Genomic DNA, 20,587 nt, shown 5'->3' with positions numbered 1-20,587 from the left:
TCAGCATTGCCGAGGACGGCAGCGCAAACATTCACAGGAACAGAGATGAGGCTGCCCTCGCCACCACCAGAGGCTTGGTCGCACTTGGCCTTGCCGAGGGCGGCAGCACAAGCGTTGACGGGAACAGAGACGAGCCCGCCGGAGGTAGACTTCTGCTGGCACTCGGCCTCACCAAGAACAGCGGCGCACAGGCCGACGGGAATGCTGATGAGACTGCCACTATTGTCACCAGAGGCTTGGTCGCACTTGGCGGCACCAAGAGCGGCAACACAGGCATTGACGGGGACAGAGACGAGGCCACCAGAACTGGACTTCTGCTTGCACTCGGCTTCACCAAGAACACCAGCGCATAGATTAATAGGAATGCTGACGAGACTGCCACTATTGTTACCACCAGAGACTTGGTCGCACTTGATCTTGCCGAGGGCGGCAACACAAGCGTTGACAGGAACGGAGATGAGGCCTCCAGAGCTGGTCTTTTGCTTGCACTCGGCTTCACCGAGGATTCCGAGACAGAGGTTGGTTGGGACGCTGATCAGGTCGATGCCGTGGGCCTGGTTGTGTGTTAGTGCATGAGGGGAGGGGTGGTGCACATCAGATGGTCGTTGTCAGACTTACAGCAGCACGTCCAATGACGACAGCGCCAAGAGCGGCGCGAGCAGCAGTGAGCTTCATATTTTATGTGCGTGCGTCGTAAACAAGTGACTGAAGGAAGATCAAAACCAAGGGAGTGAAATATTAACGAGTGGTGGTGGCAACAGAAGTTGCAAAAGAAGGAAAAATTCAAAGACAACGAGATAGACGGCTGCACTGCTGATGAAACAATGGCTCTAGGGAGGGGAGAGGATTGCTGTTCCTTTTAAGATGCGACCCGAACCTCATACCCTCGCGAGTTTGCGAGAGCCTCCTCGGCCAGAGCATGCCCCTTTACGTTGCCGAGGACGATTTTTGCCATCACATATCAAACGCCACAACTGATGTAAATTAACAGACTGCAGTTTACATATTACATTGAAACATGGCTCTGTTTGTTCATGGGCAATCAGTCCGTGCGCAACTAAGAAGCACTGAGCAGCCTTGCCTTGGTATTAGAATGGGCTTACTATCACTTGTCACCTGCCAGGCTGCCAAGGTGTGGTTCCAGGCTCATCACACCGGTACCTGAACCGGTATACCGGGCACCGTTAGTGCCGTGGGCTATTTTGAGTGACGCTTACCGGTTTTCCAATGCTCAGGGTCCAATCGTTCTTGTTTATTCCTCCTTTTTGTTCCTTTTTCCGACGGAAGGTTTTTCTTTTGTCTCTCATTGTGTCTCAGTTTCTCCCTCTTGGGCTCCTATTCTGTGGGTAGTGTCGCCTCTTTTCTCCCCATTTTCGATACGGTGTGCATTTCTTTTCATTCCCTGCTTTTTTTTCTCGTTTTGCCTTTTATATTCGTATACGCTCATATCATGTCCCTGTCAATAGTCTGGCAATAGTTCAGCTTGTGATCGGCGCGTAACTAGCGGGGACGGGAGTTGCAAATCACCCCTTTCGAAATACGGGTACCTGCCGGGGAAAGACTCCGCGACTACTGTCACCCCGTTGGCTATAAGAGGGCCTAGACCCATCGACTTGTATCGCCCTCCCCGTCATGTTCGGATGGACAGGACGACAGACTGGCAAACAAGGGAGGCTGGGCCAGGGCACTATCGCCGGGGGGGCGCCATCGCGAGAAGCCATCGGAAATTTTCTGGGTATGTGCTACGCGATAGACTATCACAAGAGATCATCGCAGTGGCGCAATGAATCTAGTTATCGAGTTGACCTCTTCTGTGAATTGGCCGACAAGTCGAGTACATGGATTCATGCGTGCTCATTTTACATGCAGATGCGCTGAACCAGGCGCCTGTGATGTTATTTCGTGGCGTAGCGTCCCGTTGAAAATAAGAGCCGTTGAGTCCATGCGCTGTGCTGGTCATGGACGCCTGAGTTTGCAGGCAGAAACAGTAATTGCCGTGACATCCCCGTTAAACTCAACTAACCGATACAAGGGAGCCTCGTTGTAACGCTTACATCGGCTACAGCATTGGGGCCCAAGCTCCGCCGTAGCGTCTGGTCTGTGCACTGTGTGAGATCTGCCGCTTCAAGCTCGTGGCAGGAGACTGTGTACTGTTGACAGAAGACCAAGATCAGCATGGGAACGACGCCATGATATACTGATACGCGAGTGTACGTTTACCATCATTGCTTTGTATTCTGTCCGCTCACACTCTCAATTGACTAGTTCATCGAGCACCTGCAACCTAGTGTAGTCTCCAGTACCGTAACAACAAATTCAAAGCCCGTCGGCTGTCTACAAACGCGTACCTACCCAGGTTTCTCTGCATCGTACAGTGTAAATACACAATGGCAGACGACGAGCACCCCGCTCCCAACGCCAGCAGCACCAAACAGGTCGGCCTGAGCCGCCCACTATGGCAGCCTCTCACCGTAACCCTGCCCCCACCAATTTTTCTGCTACCTTTTCTACTACTTGGATTAGGTTTTCTCCTCTTTCCGATTCAAAACAAGAAGTCTGAATCTAGGATCTCTTCAATCGTTTCAGAATCCCAACCGCCCTCTATACAACCCCCTTTCTTCCAGGCATCACCCGATTCCTCAGCCAAAATGTCTACCGAGCAGACGTGAGCGCCGACCCCGCCATCACCCCTCCATCCCACCACCGCTCATTTTTAACACCGCAATAGCTTCATTGCTATCAAGCCCGATGGCGTCCAGGTATGTACTGACTGATTGTCTCATCTGCAATGCCAACTTGCAACATATCTAACAAGAAAAATAGCGTGGCCTTGTCGGCCCCATCGTCTCCCGCTTCGAGAACCGCGGGTAGGTGCCCTACCCCGCGATGCAAATACCACAAACACTAAACACCCGGATAGCTTCAAGCTTGTTGCCATCAAGCTGGTCTCTCCCTCCAAGGAGCACCTTGAGACTCACTGTAAGCGCCCACGGGCAAGAACACTAGGTCGTAATGCTAACATGGCCATAGACGCCGACCTCAAGGAGAAGGCTTTCTTCCCCGGCCTGATCCAGTGTATGAACGATAGATACTGTTACACCAAACTTCCACTAACATAGTCTTAGACATGAGCTCTGGTCCCATCTGCGCCATGGTCTGGGAGGGCCGTGATGCCGTCAAGACTGGCCGTGGTAAGTACCTCTGTGTCAGCTACCCTGGGCCACGACTAACGTTTGCCAGCCATCCTCGGTGCCACCAACCCCCTTGCCTCCGCCCCCGGCACCATCCGTGGTGACTTCGCCATTGATGTCGGCCGCAACGTCTGCCACGGCTCCGACTCTGTCGAGAATGCTCAGAAGGAGATTGCGCTCTGGTTCAAGAAGGAGGACCTCATCAACTGGAAGTCCGCCCAGTTCGACTGGATCTACGAGAAGGCTTAAGCTCGTCCATCTTTCAAACTTCGAGTAGTGTGCCGATGCATCTCGGATATATCCAAATCATTGCCAAGTACAACATGATAGACAAAATAAAAAAGGAGCTGCCTTGAGACTGGTGTCGTGATTTCATTATCTTCTTAATACAGCCTTGCGCAGATTGACAAGAACACTGGCGAACCAGGGGGTAGCCGATACACTACCAATGATTCTCAAAGGCAAAAGTACTTTTGTGACCGCGTAGGCCAGAGAAACCTCCACTAAAATCCGGTACTTGGGATCACCAGTTTGCCATTTGCTCACAGCATCCTGCGTTTGCCCTGCAGTCTCCTGCACCGACTTCCCATCCTCACCAGCAGCACCTTTTTCAAATCCAAACCAGCCTTTGCGACGAAAATATCTTTCAAAACGCGACACACCGGCCTCGACGTAGCCCCCAAAGTGATCCGTCACGTATGTCAGCGGCACGTACGCCGTGTAATGGAACAAGGCAAACAGTGCGATCAGGGGTACAATGGCCGTCAGCTCATGCAGGATAAGGAACGAAACGACATGGGACAAGGGCGCATTGCGCAGACCCTGCGTGTATTTTTGCAGTCGGCGCGGCAGCTTCGAGGTGATGCGGTCGATCTTGGACGCGCTGGATGCCTCGGTAGATCGGCAGCGTCCTGGCGCCAGCTTCGCTTGTCTGATGAGCGCCGGCCGCCGCAGAATGTTTTGTCGATGCGAAAGAATTTGGCGGCGGAACATTTTCGATGGCGGGTCGAGGGTGCTCCCCGGTTATGGTCGGGATGATGGAGAAGAATCTTTCGGCTGAAGCTAACGTGCGCGTGCGATGTACATACCCTGCAGGTCCACCACTAGATCAATGGAAGCCAGCAGTAACAAGCAAGTCAGGAAAATAGAGTCAAATGGAGCTCAGCTATTTATGTGTAGCTTTCCCCTGTAGTCCTGCTGCTTTTTTGTACTTGGCAGCCAGCGCATGGTAGGTAGTCGGTCGGGCTCGGGACGCTTAACGGCTCTGATTATCATGACCCTCGTCAATACTGCATTGCTGGCTTCCGTCAGCCTTTAACCAGTTCCAGACAGCGCAAATTTGCCTCAAACACTACCGTTCCTCGGGTTGCACAACTTGATTATAAATACTGTGAGATCGTTGATACTTGTATCGAAGTGTTCTGCACCCTGACTGGCTGGCAATGTTTGACGGCCGGCAACCAAGCGAGCTTGGCGGACGTTGCCAGCTGGCAGCGTTGCCTACCAGCTGGCAGTCCTCAACATGATTTGGCAGCAATTTAAAACATCAGTCTCCTCATCAGAATATTCTCCTTCAACTTCCCACCATCAAACTTTGCCTTTTCTCAGCCTCGACTCGTTCATCTCCCAGATACGCTGCTATCATCAAGTCAACATTCAGGGGCATCCAAGACGCTTGCACAACGGTAAGTCAACATTACAGCTTCCAAAAGGATCTGACTGACGTTTTGTTTGCAGAAACATCATGCTCAAGCTAACTACCGCAATTGCCATTATCAATGGCCTCGCGTCTCTGAGCAACGCTCAAAAGACCGACAAGGAGACCCTGGTCCTTTGCGATTGTGGCATTGGTGACAACAAAGATCAGCCATCATGGTCGACTTCTCGCCAGATGAACTGGTACAAGTCTATTCAGTGGCCAGATTCAGTCAACAAGTATCCGGGGGCACCCGAGATGGCCGTTGAGGTTCCTTTTGGCAACGGCGTTTATCCGTGGAACCCATCTGGAGCTACCGAGACAATGCCCAATGGCGATATTTGGAGTGTCTATGTCGAGGAACAGACTCCCGAGGGCTTCAAGGCCGGTAATGCTGTCCAAAAGGATGGCGAGACATTGAATTGCTGGTCTTACCACGGAAGACCCATCAGTGCAGCCGTCAACAAAACTGCCAACCACGATGCCATCTGCTGGTCCGCCTTTGTTTGCAACAGTAATAACTCCCCACCCGATCGTCCCTCCGATATGACTCCTACTACAACCAGCCCTTCCACCACTGCCCCAAGCACTTCCGACTTTACCCAACAGCCCACTCCCACTGAATCCTCCTCTAGCAAGCTACTCAGCGTTGATGCTGCTCTGAGCCCACGATTCATCAACTGGCCCAACAACTGGGATGCTTTTATCAACAACTTTGTCTGGGATCAAATTACCGGAAACTGCGTTGGCAGCCCTTTCCGGGGCGATGGTTGGACCATGACTTTTGAGTGCTCTGGCATCCAGATTGATTCAGACACACACATGACCCTTCAGCTGATCAAGGCACTGCGAGACGTTGGAATGAACAGCTTCTGGTTCAACCAAAACCCCATCATCCCCGGCACCAACCTTTCAACAAACGGAACTCTTCAAGTACCGAGTTGGGTTGTCATGCCTGAGTCGCTCAACCTCACTGCGACCGACGTTGCTGCTCAAAAAGTGCTTGGCCACTTGTCGTACACTACCAAGTACGATACATTCCTTGCCAACCCATGCTCATCTTGCGATACCAACCGATTCAACTCTGAGTTCTTTGACCCTATTCTCGAGGCCATGAAGGGCACGTTCCCGGAATACAACAACTATCATGTCCAGGCCGTTTGCGACCCATGGGTGGTTTGCTTCTAAGTCGTGGGTACGCCTGGCCAGCACCAGGGGTGACAATTGATATAGCTTACAATCCATTTTGAGAATCTGCGACGGATAATGCAGCTAGCTTTCTAATGTATTCTATTAGAAGAGGAAATTACATTTTTATCCCGATCAACACGACCCGTTGGTTGCCACTCACCGATCAGCTACTCAGATGCGAGGTACATCAACTCATTAAGCCATTGCGTGTATATTTATGTACCTCTCCCATTGTGGATCACCAAAAACTGTCGGACTGCGGCTTACCCCAACCAGGCCAGGCAAGCGACAACAAAGGAGACCGGGCGGATATGAATTTAAGAAAAAAACAATTTCTTTTGCATATATTCTTATCGCCCAGTTGCCGAGTCGCCCAACCAATCTGTACGACAGGTCAGATAATGGTTTCAGCCTGTCCGAGCAACCCTTTCGAACCTGGTTGACGCCTTTTCGTCCCACCACTGGCTCAGTGCACTGGCGAGATGCACGTCGGATAACCGCAGCGGTGGCTGGCGTGCCAGAGGTCATACAGCCGGTGTTTGACAAGATTGGGTCACATTCGAAGAGTATTGACACATTGGCCTCTGTTTATTGGCCATCTTGTGATCGGAGGCTGGTACTGGGGCGACGGGGCGGTTTGGACATTTCCATTGACTGGGGAGGCATCGATCACAACCATCACGATTGGCAGCCTCTGGGGCTTGCGGATTGCCATTTTGCTCTCAAACCACCGGCCAACAGCTGGTTGCTGTTGCCTTGCGCGTAATATTTCGATGTTGACAATTTGCTTGAGATCGTTTGTATTCAGAGATTCAGCTTTTCGAGGGTGCATCGACGCCGGGAATAGGGGGGTTGCTTTTTCTTCAGCGGCTAATAGCGAGCAGTTCACACCGTAGAGGACCACGTTGAAGCGTCGGCGAGCACGCAGATACCAGGGAGCAGGCATGTCTGATGTTCTAGATAATGTTTGTACTACTCATAGTTGTCGTCAGTTGCGCAGGAGCCTTCGGCGTCCGTTTTCGTTGGCTACCCACTTGCCAGGTAGTACGTGATGCCTCTGCCTGTCAGCCTCGTTATAAACTGATTTATTACTCTGCATGACGCTGTTACCGTTCAGGCGTCAACATGACTCGTCATGATAGGCAGTGAGCCCGTTAGGTATGCCCTTCAGTCTATTTATTCCTGCATCACGGCGACAATTTGAGGCCCCAAAACTCACTTAACGTGACACAGCCATCAGCGCGCGCCGCAAACACGTATCATGAGCTGCCTCAACGACGACTGGTGGGGCCCGCTCGTGGTCGGCTGTCGCGACGATTTCGACTTTACGAAAACGTTCGAACAGCTGGCTCTCTCAATTGCCCCAAATGTCCTCTTCATCGTCGTTGCCACAACACGCATGGCAAGACTGATCAGGACGTCTGCTAGCAGCCACGCACCTCACCTATTGTTGGCCAACACATTCACTGCCATTGTTCTTCTTGGGCTGTACTGCGCGTACCTCAACTTTCAACTCTTCTTCGACAACTATGGGGGCCGGTACGATGCCCTCTCTGCTGTCCTGTCCATGGCATCCGCCGCCATCTTGATCCTCCACTCGCGCCTGGCGCACGCTCGAACGACGCGACCTTCGGATACAATCACCATCTTCTTGTTCGCATCATTCAACTGCTCCGTAGTGCAGTTCCGCACACACTGGCTGACTCAGGCGCCGGCCGCTCTCACAGGGATCTACGCAGCCATCACTGTTTGCACGGCCGTCCTGTTGGGCCTTGAGATGACCAGCAAACCGATACGGACCGCTTGGCCAGACTTCTCGAAAGACAAGATATCCTCGAGCTCAGCATTGGGCAAGGTGTTCTTGTGGTGGCTCAACGACTTGATCCAGTATGCCTACGGACATGATATTGGGCCTGACGACCTCTACCCCCTCGACAAGAATCTGGGAGCGGAAATACATCGAATTCGATTTATGACTCACTACCGTGCCATTCAATCCAAAGAAGCCATACGACAAGAACGGGTACGAGGATGGAAAGCAGCTCGTGCCCTTGGTTCGACTCTGAAGGTCAGCTGTGTGGCGCCTGTGCTACCGCGTGTTACAATGTCGGCATTCAAATTCGCCCATCCCTTCTTTATCAACTCCATTCTGAATGAACTGAGCCAAACCACGTCATATTTATCTGCTGGCACAGCAACTGCCTATATCGGCATCATGCTGTTCCTCAATGTCGGAAATGCCATGGCGACGAGCACATATGGGTACTATCAAGAGCGCGCAGTTGCTCAAGTGCGCTCGTGCCTTGTGCCTGCTCTCTACCAGAAAACGGTGCGACGCAAAGTGTTTTCGGAGAAAAGTTTTTCTGTACTCAGCATGATGAATTCAGAGATGAATATGATCCAGTTTGGTGTCAAGAACGCTCACGAGTTCTGGATCTGCGTGCTCGAGATCATTCTCGCTAGCTGGCTGTTGAAGCAGCGCATTGGCTGGGCCTTCATGGCGCCGCTAGCTGTGGTTTTGATGTCGGCAAGCGCTTCCACTTTTGCCAGTCGATTCACTGCGAAGAGACAAGATGCCTGGATGGAAGCTCTGGGAAGCCGGGTGGGCTTGATATCCTCTGCCCTTCCAAATCTACCCTCTATCAAAATGGCCGGCCTGGGTAACCAGATTGGCCGCGTTGTGCAAATATCTAGAGAGCGCGAGATTGGATTGGGCAACCGGTTCAGACTCCTCAACACCGCTTCTGCAACCATTGCTTTCGTGCCCACGGTATTCTGTCCAATCGTAACATTCACCATCGCGCGCAAGTCCCTTACCATGAGCGAGGTCATGACATCCCTTGCATTTATCGGCCTCCTCTCGAACCCCATGATGCATATTTTGCAGTGTATCCCGCTTGTCATGGCCGCCATTACCTCCGTTGGACGTGTTGAAGAATTCCTCGACTCCGAAAACGATGATGGACAGATCCCCATAGCATACCGCGATGAGGTAGCCAACACCGTGGCCCCAGGCACTATCGAATTGGTTGATGCTAGCTTCGGATGGGACGAAAACAAATTCTCAGTGCGAAATGTAAATCTTACAATGTCCCCTGGCGTCTTTCACTACGTCGTGGGGCCGGTTGCAGCTGGTAAGACAACCCTTTGCCTGGGGCTTTTGGATGAGGTTAAGCATAGGCAAGGTCAAGTTGTAGTGCACCGTGGAAAGCAACTTTCTTACTGTAGCCAAGACGTTTTCATGGTCAACGGCACGATTCGGGAGAACATTGTTGGTTTTGCTCCCTTCAAAGCGGCCCTATACGAGAAAGTAGTGAAGAGCTGTCAGCTGCAAGCGGATTTTGAATCTCTCGCCAATGCCGACGAAACGATTGTCGGAAGCCAGGGGGCTGCACTGAGTGGTGGCCAAAAGAAGAGAATATCGCTGGCTCGTTCCCTGTACGCGGAGCCAGCTGTGGCAATATTCGACGATGTCCTTAGTGGTATTGATTCCCATACGGCGCAGAATGTTGCGCTCACTGTCTTTGGGCCGGAAGGGTTTCTCAGAAAACTCAACACTACAGTAATTTTCACTTGCCAGTCTACGATGTTTGTTGATCTATTTGACGAAGTTTTGGTTTTGAAGGATGGCCAGGCAACCTGGTCTGGCCCTCCAGCACAGCTGCCTGCTGAGAAGAGCAGCGAAGCCTCGCTGTCTACGACAAAGGCATCCTCACAAGTCAACACTGCGGAATACATTCATAATGTCGGCATGGGTCGAAAGCCTGCGGCAAAGACGACGTCAGGTACCCTGCCCATGGTTCCGCCAGGCCACAGCGACGACTATAGTTTCTACTTTGCTGCAGTCGGTTCGGGCACCTTTTTCGTCTTCTTTTTGCTTGCGATTGCAGCGGCATTTTTGTTCACGTTCTCAACACTTTGGCTGGAGATCTGGATTGCGGCAGAAGGAGATGCATCCAAAGAGAGGCTATACTTTGCAACGTTTTGGGCTCTACAAATCACTTGTATCCTAGTCATGCTGGTATATTTTACCTATACTAGTACTGTGATGGGGCCCAAGGCAAGTTCGCAACTGCACTTTGGGGCTTTGAAGACGCTTATTCAGGCGTCGTTGGACTACTATACCACAGTTGACTCGTCGGTTCCCACTGGATACATGTCGCAAGACATGAACATCATCGACAGCCAATTTACTAATTCGGTCGGAAACACTGTTGCTTCCGGTTTCATCGCGTTGTTTCAATTCATCTTGATAGTTCTTGGATCGCCTTCCGTGCTCATTGGCTACCCGTTCTTCTCCGTCATCCTCCTGCGGGTGCAAAGGGTTTTCGTCAGGGCAGCCGTGCAGCTCAGGGCTATTGCTACGGAAGGACGCAATCCTCTCAAGTAATTTCTTGCCTTTCATCAGCCATATACATTTCCACATGGCAGACTTTAACACGTCGTAGCAAACATTTCAAGGAGACGCTTGACGGCCTGGTCACCATTCGTGCTTTTGGATGGTCCGAAAGTAGCATTCGACTCAACGACCAACTTCTCGACAAATCGCAACAATCGTTATATCTCTCTGCAATGCTCCAAACATGGCTCAAAATGATGCTGAATTTATGTATTGCCATGGTTGCCTCGGTATTCGTTGGCATTGCAAGCCGGCTGCCTGCCAGCACTGGACTCGTCGGTGTTGCCCTCGTCACTTTCATGTCGGCTGCTGAAATGCTCGGGGGTGTTATACAGTCCTACACAGCGCTTCAACCATCAGCCGTGGCTTTGAACAGACTCAAGTTTCTGCAAGGTGGCGTTCCTCCAGAGCATGAACCTGGGCAGAAAATGTCCACTCCTGAAAGCTGGCCTGCGGAAGGGGCAGTTCAGCTGGATTGCGTCTCTGCTGCGTACAAGTACGTCGCGCTTTTTTTCAGTCAAGCTTGGACTAATTTTTCAAAGAACTAGCAAACCATACCCAGGAAAGGAAATTGCCCTAGTGGAGGCCGAAGATCCCGATGATGCTCTCAAGGCCATGTCGCTTCAGGTAAAGAAGGGCGAGAGAATGCTAATTTGTGGTCGAACCGGAAGGTATGTCATGGTTTATGTGGATGCTGTCAATTTTTGCTAATGATGGAATAAAGTGGTAAATCAACCCTCTTGCTTCTTTTGCAAGGTTTCATCACTCCTCATTCTGGTTCTGTTGAAATCGATGGAGTCGCACCAGACAGTGTCGATCGTAACAAGCTGCGCGATAGCATCGTAGCCCTACCTCAGTTCCCCTTCTTCTTGACCAGCGAATACACTGTACGCGACAACCTCGAGCACCACTTTAGCTTGTCTGAACTGAGTCTTGCGGGTATTGCAGAGGCCAGGCCACAGACACAGCAAGACGAGGACTGCATTTATGCGCTAGAAATGGTGGGTTTATGGGACACGCTTTCCGCGCGCGGTGGGCTAGACGCGCTGCTCAAAGAAGGGTCGCTCAGTCGAGGCCAGAAGCAGCTGTTTAGCCTCGCGCGAGCCATTCTTCGTCGGCGATTAAAGAGGCGGGCAAACCACGAGACAGCGAACCAAGGCGGAGGACTGCTGCTTCTGGACGAGTTCAACACAGGCCTGGACACGTTGACGGAGTCACTCATGTGGCAAGTGATCAAAACCGAGTTTCATGGCTGCACGATCATTTGCGTTGCGCATCGCCTGGGTGCTGCCTCGGACTTTGACCACGTCGCAGTGCTCCGCCACGGGCGAATTGTGGAAGAGGGCGTGCCGTCGCTGCTGTTGCAGGATTCTGCCAGTAAGTTCCGAGCGATATGGAGCTTGAAGGAGATTTAGTTTGATATTATGTACATGGGTTGTCCATCTTCATTACACATGTGATATTCATGAGCCTCGTTGTTGCCGATTTCCGCGTTGTGATTTCCCCCAAAATGTCGCAATGCTAGTCATCCCCGTTGGATATGCAATCTGCTAGTCCTCCGCCTCATCCGTATAGTAATCGAATGGCGCTGGTACCTCTGGCTCCTTGCCACCCGGCACATCCACATCCGCACCAGTCACGGCAGCATGTGCCTGCTCTGCCCGCGGCGGCATGTCCACCGGCGGCACGGGCGTCGTGCAGTGCGCGCGAATCATGGCCGTCATGGTGCGGGCCCATTCCCAGGGCCGGTCGCGATCGCCAGGCAGGCTGTTGAAGTACTCCCAGCCCATGATGCCGCCAAAGTCGTGGGGCCGGCGGCGCAGGATGGAGAGTGTCTGCTGGAGGCTGTCCCAGGCGACGAAGCCGGTGCCATTGTCCGGGTTCGTGACGAGGCCGACGACGAGGCGGTCGGGGGGCCAACCCTTGCGCAGCATCATGTCGTACATGACGGTCGTGGAGAAGTCGCCCCAGCCCCAGTAGAACTGCGCATTGTACCAGGCAATGTCGCGGCCGCGCAGCACCTCGAGCGCCTCGTAGTCGAAGCCGCTGAGGTTGGCGGTCGGGTCGAGCAGGCTCGCGGCGACAGGCGCGAGCGTAATGAGGAAATCGGGGCCAAAGTCGGCGCGCAGGCGGTCAATCAGGCGCACGATGCCCGCGAGGCTCATGTCCTCCTCGACGTCAAGATCCAGGCCGTCGAGGCCGCGCGCGCGGACAAGGTCACGCAGCGGCGCGTAGTAGCGCTCGAAGCGGGCAAGGGCCAACGGGTCGTCGTCTGGGCTGCCATCGAGACGCTCGTAGGTGCCCTTGGCGGCGCCGCCGAGGAGGGCGAGGACGCGGATGCCGGCGGCCTGCAGGACGCGCAGCTCGGCCCAGGCCGTCTGGTGGCGCGGGTCGTCGGGCGCGTGGTCGTTGAGCGTGAGCGCGTCGGGGTCCTCGTTGATGTGCAGCGCCGCGAGGATGACGTGCGTCACGGCAATGTCGGGCTGCGTAATCAGCGGCAGGATGGAAATGGACTTTCCGTCGTTGTCGTGAAGCGTCTGGTAGTATGTGATGAGCCGCGGCAGCGGCGACGGCCGAAGAGGCAGCGGCGACATTGGCGCGAGGTTTTGACGGTTGTGAAGGTGCGTGAAGATGGGCCTGACGCGGGGGGACCAGCCAAGGACAAACTACTGCCGCGACTTTTCCCCCCCACCTGCTTTGAGGATGGAGAGTGTGCCTTGCACGGACACGAACTCGAGATTTGAGGAAATATAATAAAAGTGTATGGAAGTTTATAGAGGAGTAATTAAGAATGACCAAACTTGGAAAGCCAGCACGCCGCTTTACGGAAGATGGATGCTCGTCGATATTAGCGCTAGAAGAAGGCGCTAACTCAGTAACTGAGCGCTAAAAACTGTGGCGCCCGTCACTGGTCATTTATCTGGCCATAAATTTATACGAACCACTGTGCACCATTCCAAAATATAGCCCTCTTTCTAAAACTAGTAAATCGCAGGTATCTCAAGTATCATCGTAATCAGAAGTCCGGGTGAATAATAAGAAGAAGAACAGAGAAGTTGGTGGGACAAGTCAATGGAACAGAAAACAAACGACAAGAAAATCCGAAACAAGAACAAATTGTGGCATCGGTAAGAGATCACTGTATATCTTTACCTGGTTGGCACTCTTAATCGCTAATAAATAATTCATCCTACTTTGCCTTACACCCCCTTTATACGGGGTGAATTGTTAGCAACAGCGCGACGAGACAGCGTCTCATCCTCCGCAGCAGTACCGCTCCTTATTACAGCGACCAGGATGGAAGTGGCGCTGGCAGGCAAGGCCTGCCACTGGCTGACTCAGGCGAGAATACCCCTCATCACCAGCCACCTCCAGATAGCTTCCTCTCCTTTTCTCAGCACCATCACATTTATTTAGGTTCTTCATTCGCTGACTGGTTACGTCCTTGTCCGGCTCCATGATGCGCTCACTTCTTCTCTTTGATCCGCTACAAAAGGCGGTGCGGGAAATGGATGCGGACAGTCGCCTGGCAAAGGACCCAAGCAAAGCCAGACAGGCCGTCGCGGTGCAGATCGTGACAAGCGCGCCAAAGGAACGCCGCAGGCATCAAGACGACGATTTTCATAGAGATCTGGGGTGAATTGCCATCTTGGCACCCGCTCGAACTGTCTGGTGGACGTTTTGGCTTGCGCATGACCATTGTGGGGCTTCTCTTCGACTTCAAACTTGAGACATTTCGAATTTTCCTCCTGATTAAACAGAAAAGAACAACTGGAGTGGTGCTATTACACTCAAGACTTGATAAATGTGGATGCCGCGGTTCAAGTCTGGGGTAATAGAAGTTGCTGAGATTGACGTTATGATATTGCAGCTAATAACTATGGAAGATGAGCTGTGCTGGAAATTAATATGCTTCTGCTTACTCATACGGAGCATTTTCAGTTTTACATGTCATCGCTGTTGTGTTGGCATCGTTTCAAGATGTGGCGGTTTAGTGCCAAAACAGCCGAGTTGTGAGTGTCGCCGACCAGCGGATTGTTGACGTTATCTGTTGACGCTACCAAGCTCGCCTACTATGTAGAAGAATCGTCAAGAACGACAGTTGCAGCGGAGACGACATGATGGGCTGTACAGCAGGCATTATATCCCATCGTCTCGCATGATGATATGCATCAAGTCTCGGGCTCTAGCCCAAGGGATAGGTTTGGCAGGGTCTTGATGCGACTTCGTTTCGAGCATCAATTCCCTAACCCGGACGGGAAAATGGGGTTTGGGGTAACAGCCAAGGTGCAATAGACACGCTGATTTACTGCATTGAAACACGATTCTACGCGACTCCCAAACACGGACCCAGTGTTTCAGCCCAAAATATCACGGAAGCTGGAAACACCGCGCAGCTCGCCTATCTGTCGTGGTTCATTGCCCATACTTTACAAATACAGACATGATGGCGCTTCAATGCGTTGTTGTGATTATCATGAGAAGGAAAGAATTGTGGTTTCGTGCACAGTATTGCGCGCCTATAGTGCTCCGCTCGTCCATGAAGAGCATCAAAGGTTGAAAAAAGCGATACTCTAATTGCGCATTTGCTTTTGCACGACCAGCCAGAAAACTGTTTGACGTTACGAAACCAGCCCGTCGCCGGCCGACGCATCATCATCACTTTGAAAAAGTCACTAATTCGGTTCTACAATGGGTTGTACAAGGCTACTTCGAGCAGCTTACTTGCTTGTGTGTGGTCTTTGCTTGCTGCTGGGTACAGTACGAGTTACATTGGCCAAGGAAACCTCGAATCATGATGAGTTTGACCGCTCGAGCAGCGTGGAGTCGCTCACACAATTTCCCGAAATAGGCGATGTTCAACTACGGAGGACGTACATGGCGCTGGTCAGCATGTTTAGCGATGCATCCCGAGAAGCGGCCAAGAGATATGGAGTTTCGGAGCTGAAAATGCTCTCAAACGATTTGGACAGCCATGTTCAAAACGTTAATGACAACACCAACAAGCTACACCGCCTCGAGCTGAAAAGGAGCACCGTTCGACGGAGCAGCAGCCATGACGACGAAGAACAGGAGAGCATACTCGCCCGATTCCTGTCGGGAATTCTACCCGAGCAAGGTCCAGTCAAGCCAGAGCAACAATCCCCAGAGACACACAGCACAGATGGTTCGACTAAGCAAACCACCAACGAGTCAGCGAATCTGAGAAGGGGTCTCTTTGGGGGTCTAGGAAAACTCTTTGGAGGTGACAAAGGAGACGGAGGAGATGCAGGAGGACCAATCGCCGATGCCATGTCGAAAGTTGCCGGTAAAGCTTTTGGCAAGCTTCTCAACGCCACCGGCGACGGCCTCGCCGGCGCCGGTTTCTTTGGCGGCGTCGGAATCGGTGAGGGCGCCGCGCAGGCGCTGAACCTGACGACGGTGCAGAACTCCAAAACCACTGGCGAGCAGGTCGCGCAGCAAAACGGCATGACGAGCTCCGGACTCAACCCCATTGTCCAGAGCGCCGCCATGGGGCTGACGGCCACGGCACTCAAAGCCGTCGTGGACAGCAATCTGCTGCAGCTGCCGCCGCTTGCTTCCATTGCGGCGTCGCTGGGCACCGGTGTCGGCAACGGAGGTGCCATGGGTCTCGGCCTCACGAAGCGAGACGTGTCGCCGTCGCTCAACGGGTCCGGTCTGGTCGACAGCATCGGCGCGCTGGGCTTTGGCGCCACGCAGGCGCTGACGTCGAGCCTCAACATTACAGGGGCGGGCGGCTTGTCGTCGCTGCTGCCCACGCAGGGGCTCGACGTCGGCGGCATTGCTCTCGGCGCCGGTTCCGGGATCGGCCAGGGCGCCGCGCGCGGGCTCAAGCTTGCCAGTGCGGCGCAGCAGCCGCCGGCGCCAAAATCCAACGGAGACATTGCCGGCATTGCAAACACGTTTGCGTTTGGTTTGAGCAACGCCCTGACCGAGGGCCTCAATGTCAGCGCGCAGAGCCTGGGCGCCATGCTTCCGCCGATTGACTTCAACTCTGCCGCGCTGAGCGTGGGAGACGGCATAGGAAGCGGCGCGGCGCTGGGGCTCAAGCTGGCGCAAAACGACACGAGCGGCTTTGGCACGCCGTCGGGGATGTCGGCGCCGTCAATGGCGGACCTTCCCAAGATTGCGGGCACGCTGGCGTTTGGCGTGAGCAAGAGCCTGACACAGTCCCTCAACACGAGCGGCGTCAGCGTGTCGAACCTTTTGCCGGCGGATCTCGATATCGGAGGAATTGTCATGGGTGCTGGCCGTGGCCTCGGCGGCGGTGCGTCTGCAGGGTTAGGGCTGACCGGGTCGGCGGACAGCGGCAGCGGCAGCAGCAGCAACATCAGTGCTCGTGCTCTGCCAGACTCTTTGAAAGACGTTGCAGGTTTGGTGGAGAAGTTTACCTTTGGACTCGGCAACTCGTTTACAGACAAGATCAACCTGACCTCTCAGGCCAATAATCTCGCTTCTGCCCTGCCATCCGTTGATCTCGGCGCGACTGTCTCGAGCGTCGGATCGGGCCTGGGGCTGGGCCTCGCCAAGGGCCTGGATCTGAGCGCGAAAGCCATTACGCCGCCTGAAAGGCCGTCATCTATAAAGGATCTACCGCAGCTGGCTGGCACATTTGCGTTTGGACTGAGCGACGCGCTTACCAGCCAACTCAACATCAGTGGGCTCACTAGCGGCCTGACCAAGAATGCCGGAAGCCTCGTGGCAAAATTCGCGGCTCCCGTGGCGTCTGGCCTCGGAAAAGGTATAGGAACCGGTGCGGCGGTTGGCCTCGGCCTGCAGCCAGAGTCTGAGGCGGCGACGTCTGTGCAGGAGGCATCGCCGCAGAATGGCGACATTGATGCCGAGGGCCTCACGCAAAGCTTTGCAGAAGCGCTGGTGTCGCGGTTCCTGGCAAACGATACCGCAGGCGAGCTCATCAAGAGCTTGTCTGGAGGCAATGGCACCGATGGCGCCGGTTCTCTCCTGAGCAACATTGACGTTCCGCGCCTAGCCAACGGTCTGGCCAGAGGCCTTCTCACCGGTGCTGGAGACGGTGTCCAGGCCCTCGGCGGGATCAACGCCCTTGTCAGCGGCAAGACCGTGGCGCTCACGGGACCTGTTTCGGAAACAAAGGTTGACTTTGACGACTCTGCCAGTGGCGCGGCGGTAGGACTCGGCCAGGGTCTGGGAACGTCGGGCGTCTTGACGGTGCAAAAGTTGCTTGCGCGCAGCATGAGTGCGAGTGCCAATCCCACAGACAATTCGAGCAACCCGCAAAGGCGGGACCTCGCCGTCTTTGATCGTCGCCAGGATAACAACAACGACGGTGCCTCGCCACCGATAAACCTGACGCTGTTTGCTGATGCGTCGGCCATTTCGTCAATTGGGCAAAAGGGCGTCGACGTTTTGACGTGCGACGGCATCGCGGGTTTGCTGCTCGTTGCGTCTGGGCTTCAAAAGAGCGGCACCGTGTCTGGTGGGACACCAAGCGGCAACACGCTCGACACTCTCAAGTCGTTGATCCCAATGGGGACGATTCAAGTCGAGTCGCAGGGAAACACGTTTGCTATCGACGGCACTCAACTCGCAGAGAATCTGGGGAAGCCTGATTTCAACGTCCTGTCGACGCTGAGCATCAATGGGTCTTCCTTTGCAAAATATACAGCATTCTTGGTACTGCACAGTAAGTTGGCTTTGCCATGTCTTTACAGCCGGGTTTCTATGGATTTTTTTAAAAGCTAACCTTTGCCCGAACCAGTTGGAACCGCCATCATTGCCTTATACGTGATTTGGCCTCTCATTCTGAGCGTTGCTAGCTTACAGAATATCGCTGCACACTTTCAGATCCCGAGTCCTCTCAGCAGCTGGACTACAAAGACGAGCAGGTTTCTTCGGCTGTTTGTACTGCCACCGTCTTTGATTCTGATTCTCGTGTTTGGCATTCTGGCCGGTGCGTCCAAGGGTCACTTTCGCACAGCCCATGGGGTAAAGTTCCATGCCCCCCTCCCTCTCTGACAAAAATTGCACTCCCCCATTTGTACTGACAACTGACTGGAATCGCAGATTTTGAGTCTCTTTACTCTCATCTTCACCATCGCCGCTCTTGCCCTCTTCTTCTTTGCCAAGCCCGCAGACCTCACGCCCAGCGACTCTGTAACCTCGTCCGCCAAAAAGCAGCGCGACATTGTGACGTGGGCCTCGCACGCCTGCAACCAGATCCTCCTAGCATTGCTACTTCCCACGGTCATTACCGGATTTGCAGATTTGAGCAGCGTCACGCTCTGCCTGACCCGCGCCGTGCTGCCGTTTGAGCTGGCCGTGGCTCTGGGCATGGGCCTCATGTCTGTGTTTGCGCTCGGCCAGTTTATGAGCGGGATCGAGTTGTTTCTTGCATTCATGGCCAAGAGGGCTGAAAGGAGGCAGAGGTCGACGGTAAAGGAGGAAGCCGCCGATGGACCAGGCCGTCCTCGAATCGGATCACCGGTTCCTCAACGCACTGGCACCGTCATTCTGGAAAAGGGCGTCGTCGTTTTGGAAAAGGAAGAAGACCGGGAGCAGGCTGGCGGCCCACCGCAGGCACCCCTTTACATTTAGCAGAGGGAAGATGTCACAGCCGTCGTAGTTTGAGGGCGTTTACAGCGTTTACAGGATGGGCGATTTACGATTTCCAATGCTTACAAGAGAAGGCTCATCAGCGGACCAGAAGCCCTTTTTTAGGACTCTACGTGTCATCTTGATTGACTATAATCAGAAATCTTTGAAATAAAGATGTAATCTCAGGAATCAATGCTATGACAGAGGGCGTTGGGCGTTGGTATAGAAAGCTACTACAAATACATGTTTACCACCAGTGGCTGCCCATCATGACCTGTTCAGTGCAGCACTTGAACCACTCCCAGCATCGTAAGCCGGCGCGGCGTCTCCCTCCATAACCACATCGTAAGCCGGAGGCAAAGAGTCTATTCGTCGTGGCGCCTCGGCAACGCCTATAATCTCCAAGTCGTCACCTGTCCCATGACCGCCACCTTCACCACTACCACCACCACTCGCTTCCCTCCGCAGCACCAATCGAAACACCTCCTCCCTCGCACGCTGCAAGTCCGCCCTCGCCGTCTTCAATTCCAGCACCTGCCTGCCCAGCTGCGCCTCAAGATTCCTTCTGCGCGCATCAGCCGCGTCGCCCATGTTCTGAAGACTATCGTAGCAGCGCTTCAGCTCCTGCTGTCCACGGCGAATCTCCTGGTGAAACGCATAGTCTGTGATTATATTATCAAAAAAGACGTCGGACATGATGTTGCCTTGATTGATGCGCACGGGAGGCAGCTCGCCAACCTTCGACGACACGCGCCGAGCCCGCTCCGCGTGGGCGCGCGCCATTCGCGCCAGCCCGTCGGCGCGCGCCAAGTGGCTGCGTTCCATCATGTCCGACATGGCGCCGCCGCTGCCAAACATGTCCATGCGCGAGTATCCCAGCGCCTGCGCAACCTCGTACAGCGCCTGCGTCATGGCGCGGTCCGCCAGATTAAGCTGCGCGACCGCCTGCGTCTCGGCGTCGAACCGCCTGCGCGTCCGGCCGTGCGCATGCAGCGCCGCCATGTACCGCTGCTCGCGCGCGTCTTCCTCTGGAAACTGCGGCGTCGGCCCGTCAAAGATGCGCGCGTACAGCGCGTCGAGCTCCTTCTGCGCGGCCTCGTGCTGGTCCGCGTGCGCCTGCAGCTCTGCCTCGGCGCGCTGCGCTTCCTGGGCTTGCGCCGTAATGGCGGCGTGGATGCTCTGCTCCTGCTGCGCGTCTTGCAGGACTTTGAAATACTCGCGCTCGCCGTCCTCGGCGCGCTGGGCAAACTTTTCGCGTTTTCCAGACGCTTTGAACATGAAGCGACGCACGTGGCTGTCGCGGTATTTTTCGTGCTCGCTCAGACGTCTCTGCCGCTGGGCTTGGAGCTTTTGGAGGCGCTGGTTGGACTGCTTGAGCTGGTCTTGCAAATCTTGCTGGAAGCGCTGGTGCTGGGCGAGTGCTGATGCCGCGCCGTCCGTGCTGGCGAGTGTCTCGAGGAGTTGGCTGTTGCGCTCTCCGGCGTTGCGAATCTGCTGCTCTACCGAGCTCGCCAT

The 20,587-nt window shown here is 54.1% G+C and overlaps 8 protein-coding genes across 8 annotated transcripts in view; 4 read left to right on the top strand and 4 right to left on the bottom strand.

Annotated features, from left to right (window-relative positions):
- The window catches only part of BBA_02022 (uncharacterized protein), a gene marked incomplete at both ends in the record, with an annotated part of 1,919 nt that extends 1,244 nt beyond the window's left edge, over positions 1–675 (bottom strand). Inside the window, 2 exons of the mRNA XM_008597119.1 lie at positions 18–554; positions 619–675. Of these exons, the coding sequence (XP_008595341.1) occupies positions 18–554; positions 619–675 (594 nt within the window). The remainder of the gene's footprint in view (positions 1–17; positions 555–618) is intronic.
- A 1,973-nt stretch (positions 676–2,648) lies between these two features.
- Positions 2,649–3,440, top strand: BBA_02021 (nucleoside diphosphate kinase; the record flags this gene model as incomplete). Its single annotated transcript, XM_008597118.1, has 7 exons — positions 2,649–2,665; positions 2,729–2,759; positions 2,824–2,867; positions 2,921–2,979; positions 3,031–3,075; positions 3,126–3,191; positions 3,241–3,440. The coding sequence occupies 7 exons, from the start codon at positions 2,649–2,651 to the stop codon at positions 3,438–3,440; spliced, it is 462 nt and encodes a 153-aa protein (XP_008595340.1).
- A 126-nt stretch (positions 3,441–3,566) lies between these two features.
- On the bottom strand, positions 3,567–4,184 carry BBA_02020 (mitochondrial seryl-tRNA synthetase; the record flags this gene model as incomplete). The annotated part of the gene is made up of 1 exon (XM_008597117.1): positions 3,567–4,184. One exon carries the CDS (start codon positions 4,182–4,184, stop codon positions 3,567–3,569), a length of 618 nt encoding a protein of 205 aa, XP_008595339.1.
- A 751-nt stretch (positions 4,185–4,935) lies between these two features.
- Positions 4,936–6,075, top strand: BBA_02019 (uncharacterized protein; the record flags this gene model as incomplete). Its single annotated transcript, XM_008597116.1, has 1 exon — positions 4,936–6,075. One exon carries the CDS (start codon positions 4,936–4,938, stop codon positions 6,073–6,075), a length of 1,140 nt encoding a protein of 379 aa, XP_008595338.1.
- A 1,138-nt stretch (positions 6,076–7,213) lies between these two features.
- On the top strand, positions 7,214–11,892 carry BBA_02018 (ABC transporter; the record flags this gene model as incomplete). The annotated part of the gene is made up of 5 exons (XM_008597115.1): positions 7,214–7,236; positions 7,312–10,464; positions 10,527–10,973; positions 11,020–11,148; positions 11,202–11,892. The coding sequence occupies 5 exons, from the start codon at positions 7,214–7,216 to the stop codon at positions 11,890–11,892; spliced, it is 4,443 nt and encodes a 1,480-aa protein (XP_008595337.1).
- A 135-nt stretch (positions 11,893–12,027) lies between these two features.
- On the bottom strand, positions 12,028–13,071 carry BBA_02017 (glycoside hydrolase family 18; the record flags this gene model as incomplete). The annotated part of the gene is made up of 1 exon (XM_008597114.1): positions 12,028–13,071. The coding sequence occupies one exon, from the start codon at positions 13,069–13,071 to the stop codon at positions 12,028–12,030; it is 1,044 nt and encodes a 347-aa protein (XP_008595336.1).
- Positions 13,072–15,370: 2,299 nt separating this feature from the next.
- BBA_02016 (uncharacterized protein) lies at positions 15,371–19,072 on the top strand (the record flags this gene model as incomplete). Its single annotated transcript, XM_008597113.1, has 3 exons — positions 15,371–18,161; positions 18,237–18,463; positions 18,542–19,072. 3 exons carry the CDS (start codon positions 15,371–15,373, stop codon positions 19,070–19,072), a joined length of 3,549 nt encoding a protein of 1,182 aa, XP_008595335.1.
- A 267-nt stretch (positions 19,073–19,339) lies between these two features.
- BBA_02015 (uncharacterized protein) lies at positions 19,340–20,587 on the bottom strand (the record flags this gene model as incomplete). Its single annotated transcript, XM_008597112.1, has 1 exon — positions 19,340–20,587. The coding sequence occupies one exon, from the start codon at positions 20,585–20,587 to the stop codon at positions 19,340–19,342; it is 1,248 nt and encodes a 415-aa protein (XP_008595334.1).

Source organism: Beauveria bassiana (assembly GCF_000280675.1).
Source record: "Beauveria bassiana ARSEF 2860 unplaced genomic scaffold BBA_S00004, whole genome shotgun sequence".
NCBI classification, from domain to species: Eukaryota; Fungi; Ascomycota; class Sordariomycetes; order Hypocreales; family Cordycipitaceae; genus Beauveria; species Beauveria bassiana.
This window is presented reverse-complemented; position numbering and strand designations above follow the sequence as displayed.